This window comes from Xiphophorus couchianus, chromosome 21, assembly GCF_001444195.1.
Source record: "Xiphophorus couchianus chromosome 21, X_couchianus-1.0, whole genome shotgun sequence".
NCBI classification, from domain to species: domain Eukaryota; kingdom Metazoa; phylum Chordata; class Actinopteri; order Cyprinodontiformes; family Poeciliidae; genus Xiphophorus; species Xiphophorus couchianus.
The window spans coordinates 4,698,108-4,723,743 of record NC_040248.1 but is presented as its reverse complement, the minus strand read 5'-3'; the positions used below and the strand labels follow the sequence as shown (position 1 = coordinate 4,723,743).

The 25,636-nt window shown below is 36.6% G+C and overlaps 1 protein-coding gene across 3 annotated transcripts in view; it reads left to right on the top strand.

Moving 5' to 3' along the window:
* Window positions 1-25,636, top strand: part of LOC114136861 (dipeptidyl aminopeptidase-like protein 6) — a 266,529-nt gene that overhangs the window by 48,883 nt on the left and 192,010 nt on the right. The window contains exon 1 of one of the 3 annotated variants that reach the window (XM_028005230.1): window positions 16,515-16,956. The exons of the other annotated variants lie outside the window; for them this stretch is intronic. Within the exon in view, the coding sequence (XP_027861031.1) occupies window positions 16,903-16,956 (54 nt within the window). The 5' untranslated portion in view covers window positions 16,515-16,902. Of the gene's footprint in view, window positions 1-16,514; window positions 16,957-25,636 lie in introns of those variants that run through there. 3 annotated transcript variants of the gene reach the window in all.

Here is a 25,636-nt window from a genome sequence, read left to right as displayed (position 1 = left end):
CTCTTCTGCCTCATTGTCTTCCTCTTTACCTGCCCACCGTGCTTCTCTCGGTATCTCTTCAGCCTTTCGCTGAAGCTCGGACCCACAGAGCGAAGCTGCTTCTAATACGCCCCATCGCTCTCCGTTGGGTACTAAAAGGTTTAAAACTGCACTCAGTGAAACAATTTAACTCTCTGTGGTGTGTGATTTGAAACTTTTGAAGTATTCCAGATTTAGCTTGAGAGTAATTGCACAAAGTTAAAGTCATATCAAGTTATGAGCTAAGGATGATCTTATTATGTTTTTTTTACCAGTACTGAGTATAAAGCATTTCTTTTTATGATAACCTTCAGTGAAAGTCCAACTACACTCAGGGTTTCCCCCAGAAAACTTTCAGTGTTCTAAAAAATAAAAAAAATTTCCAGAAATATTGAAAATATGATTAAATAATTACGCATTTTTGACTCTGGAGGTTTTTAAAACCCGACTGAAAACACCTTCACTTCCCAAGGCTTTCTTAGCTTCTTATGCTTGTTTTATTTTTTGTATAATTTAAGGTTTGCTTTTATTGTACATCTCTCTGATTTTGTCTGTGAAAAACGCTTTGTAAATAAACTTTACTTACTTCTACAAAAACATTGACAATACTTAAACACAAACTATAGAGTCTTAAAAAAGGAAATAAAAACTTTTGAAATATAAAATTTCTTGCACTTACGTTAAATCCTAATCAAGTAAACAGCCATTGCATATTAAAATAATGATGAAAACTTAAAATTAAAAGAAATGTTGCGCTTAAATCTCACATGCTTCCCCATTTAATGCAATTAAAAAAATAAAAAATAAAAATAAAAAACACCCCACCAGCCAATCACAAGCAGGTCTTTTTCATTTAGAGCATTTGTTGCATTTTCTTTGATAAATAACAATCACAAATGGCAAATTAAAATACTGCACCAGTATTACTATGAAAGAAAGAATTTAATACAATAAATATAAAATTTAATATCACAAGAAGTAAGCATCCAAATATGCTAGCTTATCATTATCCATTTTACATTATTCTTTGTTCACAAAGATCTATGTGCTCACATCAGTATCACTGCTGCATCTAAAGTCTCACTACAGGAGCATTGAGTTGATTAACCAGCTGATATGTTTTTGTAAAACTTGTTACTCTGTACAGAGTGAAACCAAGTTGGTATAATTGTAATAATCTGCGCAATAAGGAATAATTACATTAAGTTTATTTATATTGCGCCAATTCACAGCAAATGTCATCCTATGTTTATTATTTTAACTGTAGTATGTTAACAAGATATTACTGTGGCAGCAGTATAAATGATTTATTTTTAGAGGTTTTTAATAAAAGCAATTAAATGGTTGTGTTTTTGTTTAAAAGACATATGTTTACACAATATTACAAAGCTTCCCCCTGAAAACTTGCTAAGCCTGGTGGTTGAGGCGCTCGGCAGTCAAACATCCAGCAGCCCGCCGTGTTTTTGAGTTAAATTTTTTAAAAGTTGACGGTAAATGTGAAAATACCACTTGATAATTATGTGTTATAGGAAGATTGGAAGATTAATATCTGAACACCAACTATAAAGTCTTAAAAAATGCAAACATTAAAAAAAAAACTTAAATAAATAAGCAACGCTAAGCCTGGCGGGGGCCACAAGTAAAGCCTGGTGGCCCGCCAAGCTTATAATACACTGTGGGAATCCCTAATATTACCATGTTGACCCTAATTCCACTTTTAACGCAAATATTTCTAAACTGGTGTAAAAACGTATTGTTTTTTTCATTAAAAGCAGAGATGCTAACACTAGGATGTTGGACCTTAGAAGTTGCGGCCCGTAAGTACCAAATATTTTACATGTCCAAGTTGACATACAGCAGCAGGTGGTGAATGATTAGAGCTACTTTACAACCGGAAAAAACGCTAATACTGTCTTTGACAATAAAAAATTGTGCTGTAGGATTAATAAAATGCTAATTTTTTGTTGTTTTGAGAGAATCTGACAGTGCAGCTCCTACAACATCAGTTTCTATAGATTGAATACAGACACAGACTGTTTATAAGGTAGAGTTGTGTTGTTTACTACTGCTGTGGGAGCAAGGACTTGTCACTTTTTATGTGTGAGCAGAAGTGTAAATGAGGCAGAATAAAGGCGGAGGATGAGCTGGACGCATCAGGAGAGGAAGAGCTTTAATGGCCGCTGATTTACTGGGGATTTGTTCTGTAGCTGTCGAGCCGCAGTGAAGGGCTTCTGTTGTGCTGCCGTTGGGAGGAAGATGCTCCTAAAAAAGGCTGAGGGGCTTTATGATGTAAAGCCACAGTCACAGAGCAAAAGGCGAAATTAAATTCCAGCTAGAAGCCAAAGCAGCGGGAAAAGTAGAAAAGAGTTATTTTAACGCTAGCTAGGAAAAATGTTAATAAAACTGATCAAAACCAGATTAAAAAAATGATTTATTAAGAATTTCCTGCTACTAAACATCCTTCGCTTCCTGTAAATCAATGTTGGTGGGCTAATTTGAGCATGGCTTAAGCAACACCACATAAAAACCTAAAGAGAAAATGCTTAAAATAGAATTTAAATATTTTTTCCCCACTTTGTCAGGTGAAAAAAATTACAATCCTGAGTTTACCACCAAAAACATCATGTCCAGTACATACGAATCATTCACTCTTATCACTTTTTAAAAAAATCACTTTTTGTACTGAAATTTCTTCAGACTTTCAGAATATTTAAATATAATAGAGAATTTTGTATGTTTTTTTGTAGTTTAAGATTAAGAATAATAGCAATAATGTACCAACAAGTCGGGTTGTGATGGAAATCTGCCAGTTTTCTCTCAATCATCTCTAACCCGTAATATTTTTTAAAAATCTTACTGGTTTTTATTCTTGTCAATAAACTTGCCAACTAAAAAAAATAAGATTGTTGCACATATTGAAATAATCTCCTTTTTTTCCACTAAAACCTGCAGAAGAAGTTAAACTTTTCTTTTACGATTAATGTTTGTTAGATTTAAATAATTTCCCGAAGACAAAAGTGGTTTTTTGGCCAGGAAAACCCGACTGATGTATCTCTGTGGGAAAGTATTCCCAGTGCTTACTTTCGAATTACTTAAGTACTTAGCAGTTAAATTAGTGGTGAAATAAATGTTATGTTTTGAAAAATGTATTAGGATTTGTAGCTGATTTCCATATTACGGTTTTTCATAAAGTTTTTATTCACCAAACCCAGCAAATGAAAAACTGTAGTATAAGAGCAGCATTGAAAATATTTACCGACAGTGTTCTTAACGTGAGAAGTGAATGATTTTATTGTTGTAGCAAAGACAAAATTATTATTGAGTTGAGATTTCAAACAATTTGTTCATCTTATTTTAGCAATTAGCTCAATCATCACCTCTCAAATATCAGTTTTTGTTGGATTTTTTACAGAATAGAGCTCAACAGGACAAAAAACCCCCCAAATGCTCTCAATTCAGCCTTTTTGTTATGTGTGAATCCTAAGTTTGATTCCCTCTGAAGCAACTTCTGCACTGAAGAGTGTTTCTCTTTCTGGATCCTGGTTGCTTCGGTTTGAGGCATTTTCCTGTCTTTGTTTTTTTGTTTTTTTTTTTCAATTTGTACCTAAAAAAAATGTATAAAAAAAACACTAATCGTTTTTATAATTTTCTTATATTTGCTTAAATATGGCTTTACCTGGTTTTTAGAATTAACTTAAATGAGAAAATGTGCTAAAAGGTATTAATTTTATAGATGTAATGAATGTGAACAGCAGATTTTTTTCATTAAGTTGGTTCACTCTACATACTTTCTATCAAAAGTGCTTAATTTAAGTGGATTCAAAGGAATCATATCAAAGATCCACTCTACTAAATACGCTTTCTTTTCTAGCTGAAGCTCTTAATGTGGATGAGTTTGTGTTTTTTATAATTTATTTTCTTCCTGGCTGAAAGTCAACGAAGGCCCAGCAGAGGCAGGGAATCATATCAGCAGCTTGTGTCTGACATTGCTGTGGGAAAATTACATTTCCCCTTCTGGTCCTCCTGTCATTTACCTCGAGTCGCTGTATGACAAGCGCCTTACATTATTAAACAGAGTACACATGTTCCTCCATCTGTCACAGTCCTGGCCTCTCTTGGCTGAACAAGCTGATTGGTTCGGGTCGTCATCAATCATGTTTCCCAGATTTTTGTCGGATCAGTTCCCAAACGGAGGGTAACCGTGGACTTATTGCTTCCGTTCAAACCAAATATTAATTTAGGTGAAAAGAGACATTTAATTCCAAAAATATTTGTTGAACATTAGAAATACAAGTCCTTGGAAAAGTACTTGCTCACCCATTCAAATTATCAAAATCGGGTGTTCCGATCACTTCCACGGCCAGAGGTGTATAAAATGAAGCAGCGAGGCATGCAGACAGTTTTTACAAACATTTGTGAAAGAATGAGTCGCTCTCGTGACCTCGGTGAACTCCATCGTGAAACTGTGATAGGATGTGCAAGAAATCCAGTCTTGAAATTTCCTCATCAGAAACGTGCGTCAAGTTCGACGCGTGTGCACTTTGAATGCAGACGTTTGACCTTTTGCTCTGCTCCAGCGTTTCGCTCGTCCGACGAGTCGAACGCTTCAAACGCTTCAAATCGCACTGCCGTAGATGTGCGAGACGCGCCCACAACACGCCCTCAACCCGCCCTCAATGCGCCTCTGGATAAACTTTGAATGTAAACCTGATTTGCGAAATGCGTTTGATGTGAACGCACCATAAATATTCCACAGTCAACTGTCAGCTTTGTTGTAAGAAAATTGAAGTGTTTGGGAACACGTAAGCTGGCAAATCGGGCTCAGCGGATGCTGAAATCCGTAGCACGAAGAGGTCGATCGCTGCAGACCTCCAAACTTCATCTGGCCTTCAGATTAGCTCAGCGCGCAGAGAGCTTCATGGAACAGGTTTCCATGGTGGAGCAGCTGCATTCGAGCCAAATATCACCAAAGCGTCGGATGCAGTGATGTAAAGCACGCTGCTGGACGTCAGAGCAGTGGAGGCGCGTTCGCTGAATTGACGAATCATGCTTCTCCATCTGGCGATCTGATGGACAAGTCTGGGTTTGGCGCTTGCCAGCAGAACAGTCCTTGTCTGACTGCATTGTGCCAAGTGTAAAATTTGAACTCTGACTGCGTCAGCATACCAAGACATTTTGGACAAGTCCGTGCTCCCAACTTTGTTTGGATCTGGCCCCTTCCTCTTCAAAAAGCAAGGCCCAGAGTCTGGTGTGGATGAACTGGAACGGACTGACCTCAACCTGATAAAACATCTTTGGGATGAATTGGTGCGGAAACCAATAGCCAGGCCTTCTCATCCCAACATCAGTCAGAAATTCGCTTCAGGAAGAACTGTAAAAAATCCAAATAAACCTTGTGGTCAGCCAGCAGAGTTGAAGCTGTAGCTGCAAAGGATGTGAACGATGTGATGTGAACGTCATACTGAACCCTATGGATTAGGAACAGGAGTCACTTAATCTCAAGGCAGGTGAGCAAATACTTCTGGCAGTGTCGTGAAATATCAGTCCATTCACCAGTAAGGCAGTAAGATAAGTAGATTTTAGTCAAATAGACTTTTCTTCCCTAAATCCTGGTCCTGACAAGCTGAGGCTAATGGAGGACATGGATTAATATCTCAGCCTTTTGGTTGAAACCCCTTATATCAAGTGAGGTTTTTGAGTTATTTGTGGGTAAATTGCTTTGCCCTTCTCCATCAGGCAGAAGTCGCTTCAAAAAGCAATTAGTCAAAAGCAGCTTCTCTCATTCTGAAGATGGATTGTTTTATTGAGAGCAGTTTAAAGTTGAGCTCTTTTTTCCCCACAAAGATCTTTCAATAAATTTATATTTTCTCACAGCTGAGAATCTTCCTCAACTGGAGTCGGATAAATCTGTGATATTAGATCTTTTTGTTCCCAGTAAGGTTTTATTGTGGGTTTGAAACATGTGTTAATAGGTTGTGCATGGTTCAGTCAAACAACTGGACAGATGCTTGCTGTTAGTTTGAAAAGTGAAAACCAACTTCAAAAAGACAGATTACAGAAAGTTAAATGTTAATGATTGGAAAAATAGAAACACACTTGAAAACTTGAAATAGTGCATAACACAAATGGTAGAAATACTCCTGTGGCTTTACTGCTGAGGATATTGTTTTAAAAAATTGATCTGCACTTTACTGTAACGTTCTAAAAATCTACAAGCAAAGATGAATAAATTATACAAAAATTTTGCTCAAGTAAAAGTAGCGCTACTTCAACATATTTTTACTTAGAAGTAAAAAATATCCATCCAAGAAATTACTCAAGTAAGAGTAAAAAAGTATTTGGTTGAAAGTCTATTAAGGTGCTGAGTAACTGATCAAATTATCATTCATTTAATGTTTAAAGATTACGTCATCAGATGGACTGAAATATAAAGTAAAGTGGAAATTTTGGTACTTTAAAGACAAAAATGGCAATAATTCAGATAAGAAACAAAAAAATAACAAAATCAGAAAAAATAAAATGTTTCCAAATCAGTTTTTATCAAAAATAAAACTTTGGAGGTTTAAACAAAAACTGCAGGTGTGTCTGAGTCTGGTGAATTTTTGGTTTAAACATGTTTGTTTTTCATTCAGTGGGTAGAAAATACAGAAGTTTTACTTGAGTAAGAGTAAAAATACTTCATAACAAAATTACTCAAGTAAAAACTAAAAGTACAAAAGTAAAAATATTCCTAAAAGTATTTTTTTTCTTTTCAAAATAGTTAATCAGGTAAATGTAACTAATTACTACCCAACTCTGACGACCAAGACAGACGGGAATGTCATGAGGCATGAAGTGAGCCACAGTGGCAAAATAAAATATCTGCTTTGTAGGAAATTACAAATTAAAATACTTTTCATAAAATAATTCAATTTCAACTGTTTGTAAGATTTAGTTTAGAACAGTTTTAATTGTAGGAAACCAAACACACAACCCTGAGGGATTTCACATTGCACACCAGGATAGTTTATATTTTCACCCAAGTGGAGTTCTTGGTTTCTTTTTTAGATAAAAGTAAACCTATCTCTAATCTGTGCCACTCTTTTTTATTGTATTTTAGTATAAAATGAGCCTTAAAGCAACATAATAGATAAAAGTTTCTGTTTCTGCGTCTCATGTGGATTTTTTACAGTTAAATGATGAGATAACAACAATGTCTACGGAGGTCCTGGTTGACTTTTTAATTAGCTGAGCGCGTTTCTCCAAGGCAGTTTGAATTGTGAATAATCCCACTTTTTATCCACAAAACTCAACTTCCTACAGCCGTAGCGGTGTTGTTAAATGTTCATCACCTCCATTTGCATCTTATAAAAGAACACACTTGTGATTTTGTTTCACAGCCTCCAGCTAAAATGAATTATTTGTTGTACTGAAACTCGGGAATAAGCCTATTTGCTGCTGCTCATGGTGGGCAGTCCCCTGGAGAGCAATGCCGCTTCATGTGGAAAACAATATTATTCCTCCATGTTGAAGTATGACTTTGATTAAAATGAAGAAGTAACATGTGTACCAGTATTTCCCCTGTGTGATGAACTGTAACAAATCCCTGAAACAAAGTCTGGTGCTTGAAGGATAACACTGCGTTGCGCCCGTGTGTTACACGTAAAATTATATATATTTATTTGCAAGTGGAATATGGTTTCAAATAATAAAAATTGAGAAATTAATAGGATCCAAGTTTCAATTGCTGATAATTTTTTTTTAAATAAAACCTGTAGTTAATTAATTCTCTCCAGCCTGGAGTGAAAAGGAAAATTGTTTTCCATTTTGTTGCTTTATTTATTGACTTTATTGACCTCTGTAATGTGCTACATTCATCAAATTCACTATATAGAAGACTTAAGTATTAGATCGCAGTAGCAAGAGGCTTTTTGCATTTAAAGCGCTACTTAATAAACACTTCCTAATTTTTTTCCAAGCATCAGTGGTTGGATATAATTTAAACACAAACAGGAAGTATATGAATGCAGGAAAAATACAGGAAGCCCCGTTATTGATACTATCAGTTGATCATTTCTCTGTAAATTAGCTTCGTTTGGGTTTTTCTTTTTGTCTTGTTAGAGAACGTTTCCACATAACCTCACTTAAAGCTCAATAATCTTCTGAACCAAATGATGTTTAAGCGAAGAAAATGGTAATAAGATTACAAAACAGTCATTACCAGAAAAAAGTTGTATGAAAATGAAATCAGTAACAGAAAAAAGTTGTTTTATGAGAATAAATTCAGAATGTTACTTTATTCTCGTAAAACTGACTTTATTTTTGTAAAATTGTCTTCATTCTTGCAATACTGACTTTCTTCTAGTAATATTAAAACTTTATTCTCGTAAAATTGACTTTATTCTCAGTATTTTGACTTTATTCTCATAATTTAATATTTTCTTTGGTTCCTATGGCCCTGGTGCTCGGTAAGGCCAGTTCTCGTCCTGGAAACAACATTTATGTGTTTCTAAGTTTCACACACGTTTCTGATTCAAGGCCTCATACTCCAATCTTCCTGCTACATCAATATTTGCGCTGCGTTATCATCAGAATGGACAGAGCTGCTTTGTTTTGCCCTTAAAACATGGAGCGCACATCGAGTTCTGCTTTTCCAGCCGTGATTGATAGAAGTGCTTCACTTTTCTTTTTTGAAAATGCTCTGCAGGCTGAGCCACGCCTTATTATGATGCTGATCCATGTTTTGGGAATTTGACACTTCTTTCAGTGTCAGTATTTGTCCTCCATGTAACAAAGACGAGACGTTTCCTTGAGCGACTCCATTTAAAAAGAAAAAATTGCTACCTACTCTGTTCTTTTTAAGTGCTTCTGTGTTGCTGAAATGAGCTACAAAAGGGAGTAGTGAGTCAGAAAATGTCATGTTTCATTTAAAAACCCTGACCTGAGTGCTGTTTTAGACGTCTTTCTAAACCCTCCTCATTCTTCTTTCTGTTTGTATAAACCTGGCGTTACATTCTGATGGTCCGATTAATATCAATTCTGGCAAAATGCAACGGCACCAAGTGGTTTGGATGTAGGTTTTATTATGAGCAATGGAGCAATCTGGCCTAGAATAATCTGAGTGTTGAAAAAAGTCGCCTCACTTATCTAAATAGCGCAGAGCCGTTCGCTGAATGTCAAGTTATTAGCCGAGGCTGCAACACAGATTCAATCCAGAAGTCAGATTAAATTAGAACAATGCTGAATTGCTAGCTAATCAAAAAATAGGAAGCCTATTTGGAAATGGATATGTTCTGCATTAAGGTCAATTTTCATTGAGATGAACTCGAGAAGTGGGCTTTGCTTTTTGTTTGGGGGGTTAAACGAGGCAAGAATGGCATAAAATTAATATCACGATATGGAAAAATAAGAGCCCACTGCACTGAAAACCTCCTGGTTATTCCACCAAATGTTGATTTCTGAACTCTTCCTGAGTTAAAGCATTAATTTATTGTTTCTAAATTAACATAAACTTGTTGGTTTTTTTTGCATCATTTGAGGTCTGAAAGCTCTGCACCTTTTTATTTTGAGCATTTCTCATTTTCTGTTAATAAATACTAAATTTTTGCTTGTAATTCCAGAGACCTGTTGTCAGTAGACCAAAAGAACAATGTTCATTCTTTGAAAAGTGAAACAAGAGAAACTGTACTTCTCCTTCAAATTGCCAGAAGCTGTAATGTTAAAAATGAGCCGTTGCTTCACAGCCGTATTGTTTGGCCGTTTATGAAACATCTGACGTTGAAACAATGAACGAAGGTTTCCCAGACAAAGGATGAATCACGGATGGATGAGGCAGCATTTTGCAGAGAGAGGGTCACATTTTCTGGTTTGGAGTCGTTTGTTTTACGTTTGGCTGATGGGACACAAGCAAAAACCCAACATGGCAAGAATCAGACCGTTACAGTAAACCCACAATACGATCCCCATCGATCAGAGCTGGGTACTAACTAGTTACATTTACTTAATTACATTTGCTTGAATGAAAAACAAAAATGTTTTGACCAAAAATTCACCAGACAGACACACACCTGCAGTCCTTATTAAAGTTTCATAAGCTTTATGTTGGAAAAAACATTATTTGGAAACATTTTCTTTTGCCTGATTTTGTTATTTTTTTGGTTACTTAAGTAAATTACTGCCATTTTTGTCCTTAAAATACCAACAAATCCACTGAACTTTAAATTTTAGTCTGACTGATGATGTAATTTTTAAATATTAAATGAGTAATTTGATAAATTAATCAGTACTTGAGTAGACTTATTGACTCTTACTTGAGTAATTTCTTGGACAGCTACTTTCTACGTTTATTTTTTTGATATTTTACTCAAACCGTCTGAATCACCTTCAGTTTCTCTTGCTGGTAATTCTCTAACGAAAATTTCTCTTTCCTCTGACAGTTTGCATCAGTTTCCCTCTTGTTCCCTAATTTGTCCTTAACTGTATTTTAATTAAATTACTCTCATCCGATGTTTCCTTTATTCACAAAAGCCTAAGTATTTGAGACACTTTGTCACAGCAGTCGCTTATTCATCGATGTTATTCAAAACAAGAAACTCTGTCATCCGAGTCAGTTTTGCTTTTCATGAAATCCAACTAATCACACAGTCGGCTGCGTCTGTAAACTAGAAAATATGAGCCGTTTGAATCCAGTCACTGCGGGCTGAGTGAATGCTCTCCTCCTGCGGCAGCAGCAATAACTTTTGGTGTGAAATGAAACATCTGACATCAAAATGAAAAATCGTTGGACGGCACCTGAAGCAGACCTCCGAGGGACCAGATGGACACGCTGAGCGTCTAGATTTATTTCCTGGAGTGTCCATGTGACAGTGATGATGTCACACCAAAACTTTAACATACACACTGTAAAACATCGGACCCACATTTAGTCAGATATTTACAAACACAAACATCTTTTTCTCATTGTCTGACGTTAAATCAGACCAAACGTTTCTTGCTTTAGCTTTGCTAGAATTACCAAAGTTATTTCTATTTGGTAAGTGCCAGAAAAATTGGCGAGAACATTTTAAAAACTTTTCTCAAATCTTGTTTTTTAAGCTGCATGACTTGGCTCAAACCTCTTGGGTGCACTGTAAAACATTTCAAGGTGGTTTAATTTAAGTCGACAAGAAAATTAAAGTTCATGAAGCTGATTTAGCAACAAAAGGCAAGATTTTTCATTTCTGACAGCTCATTAGTCTTGAATGGAGAGTTTTAACTTAATTCTGCAATTTAAACCAAATAATAACTTCTCAATATGTAAGAAAAAAACTGCCTGCTCCTATTTAAAGAACACACATTTCTCTATTAAATTGCATTTTGAAGGCAGCAGATAGACTTTCATTTTTACGTTTTACAGTGCAAGTCATGCAGACAAACAAAAAACAAGATTTGAGATAAGTTACAAAATGTTCTCACCATGTTTTCTGGCATTTAGCAAATAGAAATAATTTTGGTAATTCTAATTAAGATAAAACAAGAAACATTTGGTCTGATTTAACTTCAGACAATGAGAAAAAAAACATTTTTGTATGTAAATATCTGGCTTTAACTTGGGTATTTTTGCTTTAAATAAAGACATTTCTAATTGGAAATGAATAATTTTAAATCATCTGATGTATTCCAATTTTCTCAACTGGATTTTATACACCTGCAAATTTTCTCTCAAGTTTAAGTGGAATAATTTTCTAATGTCAGAAGAATCTCCTGACATGTCTGAAAAACAATCGGCTTTAACGCTACAATAACCAGGAATGTTAAAGTTTAAGATTAATCCGTCTTGAAAACTGAAGTCTGTAATCCTGCCTAAATTCCTTATTAAACAAACACTCAAGGTTTATTTTTGAGCAGTTGCAGCAAATCTTGTTCACTTTTCACTGTTAAATGAACTAAAAAAGGATCTTAAATGATGAAAGCTGACCCAGAAAAAGTCCAGCTGCTCAGTGAAGCTGGAGGTCAGGATTTCTAAGAAAAGCTGCTCCTCGTTTTATATTCACCAGTTTAGCAAATCAGTTTATTTGGCATTGAATAGCAGAAAATATCAGTTTTCTGCTATTTTGATATGATATTTGAAAAATATCTGGATATGATTTAAATATTAGAATCACTTCAGTAGCAAAGAAAACTTTAAGTATAAACATTTTAGAATCAGAAAAACTCCCAAACTTTTATTTGTTGACGATTACTAAATATTTAAATATTTATTCTGCTTGCAGTGTTTTCATAAAATGGCTAATTCTTTTCAGAGCTTTGAGATTTAAAACTCAAAAGTTGATTTCCATACTTTACCTGGTAATTGCTTAACCTGTCTGGGAACTTATTGGTTCCCAGAACTATTCGGGTTCTGCCATACAAGAATCCGAGCAGCTTACAGATACTTCCTCTTAACTCAGAAGTTACTTTTCAGAAACTTCAATGTACTTTCATTGGAAAAACCCAGTTACTTTACAAGAACTTCTCAGGTTTTTTACTGGATTTTACTGGTTACTTTTTCAAATCTTATTCAGTTTTTCTGTTAAATTTTTATTTAAAAAAGAGGTTTATTTTTTACATATTTGTTAAAATTATCATAATGTTGTTACAGTAGAATATAAGACAGACAAAATGTAAAAAACCATAATACCTAGTTCAACTGGTTTTTCCGATTTCTGGGAAAAATTCCCAGAAATGGGATTTTTCCCGGCAGATAAACAGTTTTCACAAAACGTTAAGTTAAAACATTTAGCAGCATTGATTGTCAGCAGTAAGACCCGCCTCCTGGCTCTGATTGGTTGTTTTTGACCTGGAGCAGGACATTTTTGCATCTTGTGATACTAGAAGGAAGTGGAAGAGCTCAGTTTGTTTGGTTTTCTCACTGATTTTCTGTTTCATATCACGACATGGGGACAGTTTTTAAAAACCATGGGGAAAAAAAAAACTATTTTTGTAAAAGTTAAATCCTGCGGCTTTAATGATACTGAAAGTTGTGGTTAAGTTACAGAAACGTTAGCAGTAAGCGCCAGCACCAGGGAGCTTTGGGACTATAACGTCTAAGGAATGACATTCCACCGAGTCCATTCTGGGTGATGTTCTTTTCACTTTACAGAACCATCGGACTCCTAATAAATGTGTCACAGTGATTTGTTTCTCTTCATCCTTTGAATTAGCTAAAAGCCCCCAAGCTTTTCATCAAAGAAAGTAAATTTGATTTTGATGCAGGATAAAATGTCAGGGGATCAATAAATTACTCATAGAGGGGGCTGCCCTTACAAAGAGCTTGAACTGAGACATTTTCTAATGCTACTTATGTATTCCCTCGTTAAATTGGTTTTCTCAGGGGTGCTCAAGTTTGTGTGAGGTCATTTGGCAACTTTAGGTTGCTCTAAGGTTTATGCAAATGTTGCCCAGTGACCGCTAAATAAGACGGGACCTTGGCCCCTACTTACCTCGGTAGGAACGAAGCGCTAAGGGGGGATAATTACATCTCAGCGGCAGGCAGAGTACGCTAAAATAGTACTCAAGAGTAGCATTACTGCAACATATTTATACTCAAGTAGGACTAAAATCTTTTTGGTAAAAAAATGTGCTGAGTAGCTGATCAAATTATCATTTAATCAGGTGAAAATATAAAGTCAGGTGGAAATTTTGGTACTTTAAGGACAAAAATGACAAAAATTCAAATTAGTAACAACAAATAACAAAATCAAGTAAACAGAAATGTTTCCAAATCAGTTTCTTATGAAACTGTGTGTGAAAGGTGTGTGTCTATTGAATTTTTGGTTAAAATGTTTGTTTTTCATTCAGTGGGTAGAAAATCCAGAAATTTTTACTCAAATAAGAGTAGAAACACTTAATAATAAAATTACTGAAGTAAAGTATTTTGTAAAAATGCAGCTCTGATGAGGACCTGCTCAAAACATAATTTAATATTTAAACAACTATATAATTAGATGGACCAAAATAGAAAGTTATGTGGAAATTTTGGTATTTTAAGGGTAAAAATGACAAAAATTGGGCAAAAGAAATTATTTCTAAATCAGTTTCTTTTAATAAAAGATCTTATGAAATTTTAACAAAAACTACAGCTGTGTGTCTGTGCCTGGTGAATCTTTGGTTAAAACATGCTTGTTTTTCATTCAGTGGGTAGAAAATCCAGATTTTTTACTTGAGTAAGAGTAGAAACACTTAATAAAATTACTCAAGCAAACGTAAAAAGTAATTTTCTTTTCCAAAAGTTACTCAAATAAACTAGTCACTGCCCAACTCACATTCCAGTTTAACGTTGTTCAGATTGTTGGAACGTTTCAGGAGTTTTTAAAGACGTTCTCAGACCAACACCAACTTGCCAGTCTGGTAGCATGAATCAGGATGAGCGCCAACACAGACCATATTGTGCTAATGGGATTGGGTATCCATGCATATATTCATCCAGTCGCAGCATGCATGCTGTCCATTTTTTAGAGCCACCACTATTCAGCCGGCTTACACGTTGAGCTGCGTATGGAATATAAATCAGGGGAAACGATATTAGATCTGTGCCGCGTATTGGCAGTTACCCAGAGGTGTTTTCAAATTGCGATAGGGGGTAAAAAAAGATGGATTGGCGTTATGACAAGCATCGTGTGTCGGGCTGTTTCCAAGGCCCTCGTAATTGTGCAAACAGAAGATACCTAAAGGTGTTATTGGAGTAAATGATTGGTGAATGTCAGCTCAGTTTCTGCTCATTTCTACTGCTGAAAGCAGGATTTCATGTCTTTTGTTCTCAAAACTTTTAATACTTTTGCTTACATGCTCATTTTGAAAGCAGGATTTCATGCCTGTCTTCTCAAAACTAGTAACGCTTGTGCTCAAAACTTCTCCTCACACTCAGACTGTCTCTGCTCGCTTACGAAACATTTTCTGCTTGCTTCTGGAACAAAACTCCACCGTCGCCTGGCAACCTCTCAGCCAATAGAATGAAAGTGTTGTACTGGGTGCGTTCGTTTCCTTCTAGTGGGTGTGCCTGTGTGGCTACTATCAATTGTAGCAACCTGCGCCACCTACTGGATGTAGAGAGAAACAACGGGCTAAGCTTTCTGCTCCATATTACACTAAACATCCGCTAGCAGTGAGCTACACTAACGGCTACTGGGCTTAGGCAGGAGTTTGTTCTGTCTAATAAAACAAACTCACTAGGATCAAAAGAAGCATTAAATGGTTATTGGCTTGTTTCTGAGTAGTGAGTAGTGAGTTGTGCTATTTTAAGTAATTAGTCTATGATAAGAATGCTATCGCTAATGCTAACAATAGGCTAACCCATATAATTTCTATGTGCTTGGATCCGCTGCTCTAGTTGTATGTTAACGTTAAGTCAACCATTCGCAGCGATCTAAAGAAACCCCATTAAAAACATGGTTCGACCAAGCTGGGGAGCAAAAACAATATATCTTACCTTACATGTGAATGCTTATCTAAGTAACTGTCCAATAAAACATCTGAAAATACAATTTAAATGATGTGATCGTTACCTATTAGAAAGTGGGCGTTGCAAACTCTGGCATTGTTAGTTTCCATACCTCCTGCTTTTAGCAGTAGATGGTTGATCAACTTTTAAAAAAAATAACTCGCTTGTGACCAACTACCTTCGAAACACAAAAATAATGTTCATCTTTCTCTCTATTGAACAACCGTACACGACGCACACTTTAGGCATTTTGAAGCTGGATCAACAGAAGTAAACGGGGCGCATTTACGTCCTACATCATCTGAAACCCAGACATGCTTGGTAATGTTTTGTTTTTGCAGTGTTTGTGACAAATCGCCATCTATGGCTGCCACTTTTCTTCCTCTTGTCCTCTAAACAATATTAACTGGAACTGAGAAATTTTAGTTGAACTCGTATGGATCCAAACGTTTAGTGGAAAACTTTTCAGATGTGTTGCTATAAACCCAACATGGATTTCCATTGGTTCTGGTCAGTTTTCCAAAGAGGTCGGGTTAATTTGTGAAGGGCAGTCAGTGACATTTTAATATGTGGCCTCTTTATTGCATCCCATCACACAGATTGATTAAAATGATGATGAACTCATTGAAACTCCTGAAGCAACTTTTCCATATACAGTTGCTTCTCTTCGGTTCATTCTCTTGCACAGCTTGGCAAAGACGGTTTTGTTTCCCGTCTGTTCATGTATCCGTCCTCTCCCTCCTGTTTTTTTGTCTCTTTGCCCACCTGCCTGCTCCAAACACACACACACACACACACACTGCTGCACACCTTAATCTCACTGAAGCGATGATGAAGATGTAAAGAGTCCAGGTTTGGCCACGCTTCCTGGCAGATGTCTCTCTCATGGCCAAACCAACAGATTACGTTTGAACCTCCAATTAAGTTGGGCTGCAGAACCTGACGAAAAGATACTGCCAGACTCACGCTGGAGGAGTAAGAGGAGAGAAAGGTAGGGAGTAGACTGAGAATGAGTCTGGTGGGAGGGAGTGTTCAGACAAAACACACAAGCTGGACGCAGCCACTACAAGTGAGAGTTGGAGAAGATGACATCTTGAGGAGACACTGACTGATAAGCCTCGTAATCGCTGATGAGAAAGATCGAGAAGCTGAGGAAAGTCAGAGAAGAGGTCTGCAGCGGTCAGAGGGACGGATCAGCTGCAGGAGAGAGTGATTTCCTGAGTCCATCCCGGTGAATGGATCGACGCGTATCTCATTGAATCTGTGTCGGTACGTGATTGATTGGCCAACGTGGAACTGAGCTCAGACTCCGGCAGTCAGCTGGCGGGTCGGGTCTCAGGCTACGCTAATCCTCCCACTCCGGGTTGGAGTCTCGATCATTAAGGACTTTCTGTGACTGAGGAATAGGAGACCAGAGGAACGGAGCGCTTCATTCTCCAACTTCAGTCATGTCGATGCTAATTGTTACTCAGCGGATCGATCCCACCACCACCTCCAAAATGGTAAGGCGTTCAGAACTCTCTTTGCGATGTACGATATCAATCTTTAAAGTCTGATTCCTTTTTGCTGTCAATGTGAGGGTTGTGTCAATGACGAAACAAACAAGAGTTGAATCCCTGAGGGGTTTTTTTCATAACTCTCATGGCATTTCTCCAGGCACCTCAGGATAAAATAAACGTCTCTCTCTGTTTTCCATTGCATCACTCTCCCTCCTCTTTATCTTTTCTGTCTTTATCTCAAACCCTTAAAAGTGTTTCATACGCGGGTTTGATGGAGCGCTTGGGTCAAAGGGTGTTTGGAGGGGCCACAGGTTTACTATTGCAGCACATTTAGTCATATATCCCTCGCTGGGTTTCAGATTATTTGCAGGATATGTGTCGGAAATGTTTCATGGTTGATCACCAGACTCTGAAATCAACACTTAGAAACCTCCAGGTGTTTCAGAGCAAAATGTGGGTGATATAATTAAAGGCAGCAGTGCAGCAAAACAGAACATTTTGGAGATTAAACAAAACAGCCCCGGCTCAGATAGGAGTTATTTGTAATTTGTTGGAAAAGGTTGTTTATATCTACTGCAAACTTTCATGCTGAGGCAAGAAATGAAGTTTGGAATAAAACTAAAACAGCTGGTTGAAGTCTGAAACTCATCCATCCATCTGTTGTTTATGCTGCACTGCAAAAAACACAAAATCTACCATAGTTTTTATGTCTAGTTTCAAGTGCAAATATCTTAGTTAACTTGAAATAAAACAAAACTAACTTACAAGTAACTTTTCAACTAAATTTAAGAGCTTGTTTTAAGTCAGTAATTCTTTAATATTGATGGAACAAAAGTACTGGTTCCACTGGCAGATTATTTCACTAATAACATGGGAAAAATTTGTTATAACTAAAAAAAAAACAGTTTCAAGTGTAAAACTGAATATTAAAAATAGATCTGAGTACTTGGTAAGATTGTGTTTTTTCAGTCAGAAGCCTAAAATTATCAGTAAAATAAATTTAAAATGCATGTTTACACACTTTAAGGTGAAGTGGTGAGGACCAGTTTGCAAAGCTCAGAGTTTCACTCAAATAATTCAATTAATTACCAGCTAATTGGTAGCTAATCCTGATTTTAATTTTTTAAATGATTGACCTACATTTAAATTCTCAAGTGCCTCTGTTAATAATATATTAAAAGCCTTTTTTAAAACATCGTCCCAGACCAAACGTCAACATGTTCTTTAACCAGCATTAAGATCTCTGCAGGTTTTTGATTATATTGACTTTTGATTTTTACAGAGAAACATTTCCAGCCATGTGGAATGAAAGCAGAAAGATTTTATCTTTGAAAGAAAATCAGTTTTAGATTCTTGGCATAGCTAAATATTTCCTTAAGAATGAGCTTGTATCATTCTTAAGGGATTTAAATGGGATTTAATTTCTTCTTGCAGGATATTAACTTAATTTTTGCATATGAGCACCTACCGGTTTGTTCATCTGGTTTTCACACTTTTCTAATTCGGTTTCCTCCTTGTGCATCGAACTCTGATTATAAAGATAAGAAGTTGGAATTTGTTGTTGAGCGGTTTAGATTTAGAGCATTGCTGTCCAGACTACAATTAGTCTTTAATTTATTGCTTTTTTTCATCTTTTCTTTGAAGGATAAGATCGATTTTACATGAAAGTATCGGCTGATCGCCAGTCATCCCAAATTAAGAATCTCTACATCTGCCTTCCTTTGCATTGGTGTAAAAAGTAGTATAATTAAATTTCCTAAGCACTAAACTTTCATACACTGCAAAAGCACAAAATCTTACCAAGTATTTTTTAAAGCATTGGCAGATTTTTTTCACGTATAAGATATAAGAATTGTCTTATAAGTGGAAAAAATGCCAATATAAGTACCACTTTTAATTAATATGAGTAAATATTGATCTAAAAAAGTTCTTAAAACTTGCTGAAAAGTTAGGTGTAAATTAGTTTTGTCTTATTTCAAGTGAAATAAAAATATTTGCACTAAAAAAGTAGACTAAAATACTTGGAAACATTTTGTGTTTTTGCTGTGTCAGAAACAAAAATAAGGGCAATATCTGCTTAAATATAAACAGAGGGATTTAGTTCCAGCTTTTGGCCATCTGTGACCGACCAATCTAATAACCAACCATATGTTGGAGAATATTGATGCAAATCTGGGTAAAATATGGTGCTCACACTGAAAAATGCTTCTTTTACAACTTTTCCTGCCAAGCAACATTTACAAACCACAGCGTTGTCCCGTGAAGCATCAGAGGAGGTTTTAATTACCCCATCAAGAGCCAGTTATTGACTTTAACTTTTAACTCGGTGGCTTTGTTTTTTAACTACCTCATAACTCTGAGAATCAGCATTAAAGTGGAAAAAACTGCAGTGAAATTCCACTTTTCTGCACGTTTTTTGCCAACAACCTTGAGTCGCCCGCGACCTTGCCTCGTCTCCATTGCTCTCTTCCTTTATGTGCCGTTTTTGGCGTCGCCGTTTTTTACTGCCGTATCGGTAGATTTAGAGCTGAAAAACCAGCCGCCGGGCCTGTTTGGGATGTTTGATGGGCTGAGATTTAACACCAGGCTCTCCAAGTTCTCTTCAGGCAGATAGCAGTCGTCTCTGCTCCTCTACAGGAAGACGTCCCATTTCCCACCTAATGCGTCTAATTCCAATCGCTCTGTAAAATTAAAATGGTTCGGAGCGTGTGCGGCACCGTCCCTGATGGAAATCTGTCACTTTAAACACCAGAGAGTCTTCGCAAGTGAAGGATGTTGGAATGCCTTTTAATGCCGTCCAGATGGAAGTAAGAATGTTATTGAAAAACACTTTTTCGGCTCTAAGTGGCAGATTGGTGCTGGAGAATGAGAAAAGCTACGTTTAGTATCGATTCTTCTTGAAATGACAGATGATTGACTGCAACACACTGCAACGGCTGAAACATGAATAAATAATTTTCTCTGCAGACATTTGTCTCTGGCCCAGTTCCTCTATGACATTTAAATCCTACTTCTCCTCAAAGAAATCGATAATTGCATTAAATGTGCACCTTTCCTCTACAACCTTTGTGGTCATTCATAAAACATTTTTAACTTTCCGAGCCAAAAACAAAAATGAAAGATTGGGGAAATGCCCAGTTTTAGATTGAATGCATTGATTATTTTTGTGCTGAATTCTGCAGGAAAACAACATAAAAAGCCATCAGGTAATTACTCTGCTTTTTCTTTTCGTCTTCCCGATGCAGTCATGGGTTTGGCGCGTTCATTTATTAGAACGGTTCATCCTTTTTAAGTCCCACCTTCTGTTTTCTCATTTCTTTCCCCATTCAGACTCTGCTTTTCTTGTTCCTCTGGCCAGCCTGCAAACGTCTTGCAGGTCTGAAGGGACACATTAACAATGAGCTCTGGTGTGTGTCAGTGTGTGGTTCTCTGCTGCAAAACAAGCAGAAATACAGTAAGAAAAAGAGCTGCAGAGCTATACATTTAAATGTTTGTCTTGGACAACCTTCCTAATGAGGCCACAGGTAGAGCATTAAATCAGTTTAATAAGGAGAAACCATATGGTGTGTGCTTTCCAAACAGCCAAATATTGTTAGAAACGGCTAAATTAAGAACTCTGTTGGGATATGAGGAGTGTTGCCAAGTAAAACAAATTGATCTGAGGTTTTAATTGGTTTGAATTCAAAGTGTAACCGTACAGAGCCTTGATAGTGCGGCGCTTCACTTTAACTGTTCATCAGGAAGAATTAAAACTCTTCCATTAAAGGAACGCTACGAAGTTGCTCAGATAATGCAGTCGCAATGTTTAGCTTCTGTAGTTACAAGTTCTCATCGTGCTGCAGTCAGGAGAGCTGATTAGAAACATTTAATTAAGTTGTGAGTTTGTTTCTGTTAAATGGGAACTTATGATAACAACGGTGTTTGTTTGCGGTCAGTAGAATAGAAAAGTATTTAATTTGTCCTTCAGTGGTAAAATTCTCAGTGTAGCGTTAGAAAATACGTTAAAACCTCGACAATAAACACGACTACAAACTGGAAAGTACTTGAGTATTTGTACAAAATGGCTGAAGTCACCACAGATATACTAGAGACCCATATCTGCATATTTTAATAGTTAAAATACCTAAAATACCTTAATAAGCATTAAAGCAGGGGCGTCAAACTCAGTTTTATTTTGGGCCAAATCAAAAATCTGAATGTTCTTAAAGGGCCGGTTGTGCCAGAATGTATTGTTAAAACTCATTAATCTGTAATAAGTTGCTGTTTGTTTCAGCATTCAGTTTTAGCATGAAATATTGAAAATATTTTCACACTGACCAGTCCATCCAGGATTTCATGATTGTTTTTGTGATGCTAATTTATAAATATTTGTAAGGAATACTTGCAATATTTGTGCTAATGTGTGACGTTAAATGTGACTTTTTATTAATTGCCGTTTCTACAACTTGACATCAAGCATGGCTGAGGAGGCAGTCACTTAAACCCAATATTTCTGGCCAGTTTTGAGGAACATTTGCAGCAAAATCAGACAGAAATGTTGATTTTATATACATTTTGCAGATTTATGAAGAACTAGAGGGATTTATTGATGTAATTTGGACTCTAGAGGGCCACATAAACATCTCTGATGGGCCAGATTTATCCCCCGGGCTTTGATTTTGACACATGCATTAACATGGATGAGAATTTAAAAACCAAGTTGGTTTGGTTTGTGTTGGTTCCAATTGCTGCATTTCCATTGACCATAAAATTGAACAAATTGGAATTACAAAAATAAATGTACTCAATGGAAACAGAAACTGAAAGTGATGGAAGTGCCTCGGTTTCCAAAAACAACGCTCTAAAGTATAAGGAGTTTTCTGACATGCTGAAAAAAACTCTAACGTCGCTAACGTCATGAGATATAAATAATAATCTCTTGTAAGCGATTTTTAATGTCTTATTGTGTTTACAAACTTTTTTTGTGTGATTTTAGGTTTGTTTTTTATTTAATGTAAATAATTGGAAGGTTGTGTCTTAGAAATTATTTGGTGCACATTTGAAATGGAATCTCAACAACTGTTTGTATTGTACCTGTCCCCTATAAAGGGCAGTATTATATAAAATCAGCATTTTTGAGCTTTACATATGTTATGTTATCTTTATGATCAAAGTGTTGCTTTGATTCTTTCATTCACATTTGAGAAATCCTTGAATTTCTCACCGCTTTCCGCACAGCTCCTCTAGACTAGCAGCAGCAGCAGTTAGCAAACACCTGTTGGAAATGTATGTAGTTTCCAGCAGGTTTCTCAGTCCAACAGCTTTATATAGAAAACATTTTGTGATAACTTCTTGAAAGGGGAGTGTTGGAAAGAGCAGAAGCTTCTTAAAGGAACAGAAACTCAATTTCAAGTTGTCTTTTTTTTTTTTTAAAGTCACATTTTTATATTTAGAGCATTTTTCTAACAACTGAAGGTAATGTAGCTACTTGATTTTGCTATAAAATGACACTATGTGCCTGGAACGTACCTAAAACTTCTGCTTTCACAAAGAGCAGATTTGTGACTCTGGATCTCTGCAGCTCCTCCAGAGTTACCACTTCCTCTTCTTGCCTGACCTGTTGGTTTAGGAGAGCAGCCATGTTTGTTTCTTCCATAGCGGTGTAGCCGCGTCGCGCTCAGATTCATCAGCTCTCTCTGCGTCAAACTTTAAGTCTTTCCCACTCTCACTGCTTCTTAAATCATTTTTGAAAACTGAACTGAACTTTGTGTTTTATTATTCAGTCGAGCTACAAATAAAACCGTTTCATCTGACTGGCTTTTATTGTCTGAAACGACTCAGTGGTTTGTGACTTCTTTTTATTTTAAAAAAATTTATCACGCTCGTACGGCGGCTGCTGCTTTGGCACTCTGAATTTTCACCCACTTTCTTTCTCTCTTCCTTTTTTTCTGTCCCCGCTGCTGGACTTTGTTGGGTTATTGCCGAGCTGCCAGAATGACAAATCAACCCTCAGCAAACAGAGTTTTTTTCCCCCTCCTTACTTGGACCGCCATACGTGAAATTATTCTGCTTGGCCCTGTCTGGGAAATAGGATCCAAGTCAACAGAGGAGCAGGAGATAACTGAGAGGCATTTCTTCTTCTTCTCCCCTGCAGCCTCACATCTTGTCCCTCTAACCCTTTATATATATAAATGTTCTAAACTCTGCAAAAACACAAAATCTAACCAAATAATTTTTGTCTAGTTTCTAGTGCAAAATAGTTCATTTGAAAAACTAGCTTACAAGCAACTTTTCACACAACTCAGAGCTTGTTTTACGTCAATAATTCCTTAATGTTGGTAGAAAAGTACAGATTATTTCACTAATTCTAAGTTACTGATTACTCCTTCAATATGTAGGATTACTTGATTTGGAAAGTAACTAAGTTAGATTACAAGTTAATTTTAGTTCACCACCTGAATATAAAAATAACACTAAGCTCTGCCAATACTTAGTTTATTGTTAAATAGTAACAATAATAACATTTAAAGTTGAACTGAAACTATTTCAGGAAAACACATTAAGCATAATTAAGCAAATATTTATGAAAAATAATTGTATTTCTTGACTTTAGTTTAAAAACGAATATTGTTTTATATCAAACTTGGTTTCATTTTGGGCCAAATCAAAAATCTGAGAGTTCTTAAAGGGACGGTTGTGCCAGAAAGTATCAAAAATGTATTGATAAAATCCATTAAATATCAATAAATAGCTGTTTGTTTCTGCATTCAATAAGTGTTCCTTTAAATTAAATAATACTGAACATTTTAGTCCATCCAGAATTTTGATTGTTGCAATCGAAATTACAGATTTTGTGGTGCTAATTTAAGAATATTTGTATTTTTGATATGTGATGAATCTGATGTTAAATGTGACTTTTTATTAATTGTCTTATTGATCATGGACTATAACTTGACATCAGGTCAGGCTGAGGCAGCAGTCACTCAAACCCAATGTGTTTGGTCAATTTTGAGAAACATTTGCAGTAAAATAAAAAATAAATTCGGAGGTTTGTTGATTTTGTGTGAATTTTGAGGATTGGCAAAAAACTGTAGGGATTTATTGATGTAATTTGGAGACTAGAGGGCCACATAAACAGCTACGGCGGACCACATTCGGCCCCCAAGCCTTGAGTTTGACAAGTGTCTTTCTTGAATTCATAGAAGAAATAACATTTTTTAATCAATTTTAAGGAATTATTGAGTGAAAATAAGCTCATATTAGTAATTAGTAAGATATCTTACTAGAAAATGGACTAAAATCTTAGTAATATTTAGTTTTTTTTCAGTGTCTGTGTGCTGGAAGTTGCAGCTTGAAAACATTTTGCTCCTCTGCTTCTCGCGCCGCCTCTTTAAATTTCCCGTGGACTTAATCTCGCCCATTTCAAATGAGATTTTGACTCAATTTTCCACGCTTCACATCGCCTTGCAGAGGAATTCTGCATCGTAAAGCTGGAGCATGCGTAAAATATTGTGACTTGAAACTTTTTACTACTTGTATTCTGTCATTTTTGTAATATATCTCCTTGGCAATGCTATGAAGGCAAGCCGGGGAGAGAGAAAACAACCCCCATCCCCCATTAGAGGACAGATGGGGGTGTCGATCAAACCCGAGGTGTTGCAGTCGGATTGGTGCCGAGGCGAGTTGGTGGTTTGCACCAGCAAAGTGACAGCACCTATTAATTTGTCCATTTAATTTTAACTCCAACAGCGTCAGGCTCCAGCACCTTCAATCTCCCCCCGTCATTCACAACAAGCCCCCAGGCCGGCAGCCACAAACACACACCCACACACAGGAGCCAACACATTCGCTAAAAGGCTTTTAATCTAAAGCTGAAACGTATTCTGCTGCTTCCCTGAAAAACGTGGGGCTTTTAAATCAATCAGACGCTCCACTTTTTAAAACTGCTGCTGCGACAACTTGCCGCGGCTCGGGAGCAGATGTCAGGGTGTGTAAAACCGCTGCAGTTGCAAATTGGGTTCTCTGGTGGCAAAGCACACCCGGGCATCCCGAGTAATGGCCGGATTGATCGGCCCTCTGCGGAGCCGGCGATTGAAGCTGGAGCTTTATGACGCTCGTCTCGGCTGGAGATGGACTGCAGCAGAGAGGGGTTGCGACGCCGCGATAGAAATTCAGAAGTTCTGGCTCTTCCTCGCCCTCGCCGTGACCTTTGCTCCCGCTGCGAATGCCCGAGCCCGTCACAGCTTCAATAAGAGGGATTTACTTCTAACAAGGCAAGGTCAAACTCCTTCTCTGGTATTCAACTGCAGTCATTTCCTTCTTTTCTCTGCTTTAAGCACAAATCCCTCCAGAACTATTGACACATCCTGTAAATGTTCATAAAAAGATTTAAAATATTCATCTTTTATTGCAGTAGCGTAATCTCTTACAGGGAAAAAAAAAGAAGAGAAAATCCAACCTGTAATCTGAGTTCATAGCCAAACACATGAAGAAATGCAGCTCTGGAGAAAAAGAGACCTAATATTGATTTCTGAACACTTTCTGAGTTAAAACATTAGTATTGTTGTTTGTAAATGAACATAAACGTGTTTTCTTTTCATTATTTCAGGTCTGAAAGCTCTGCCTCTGTTTTATTATTTTCACCATTTCTCATGTCCTGCAAATAATAAATTTTTTGCTTAAATTCAGAGACATGTTGTCAGAA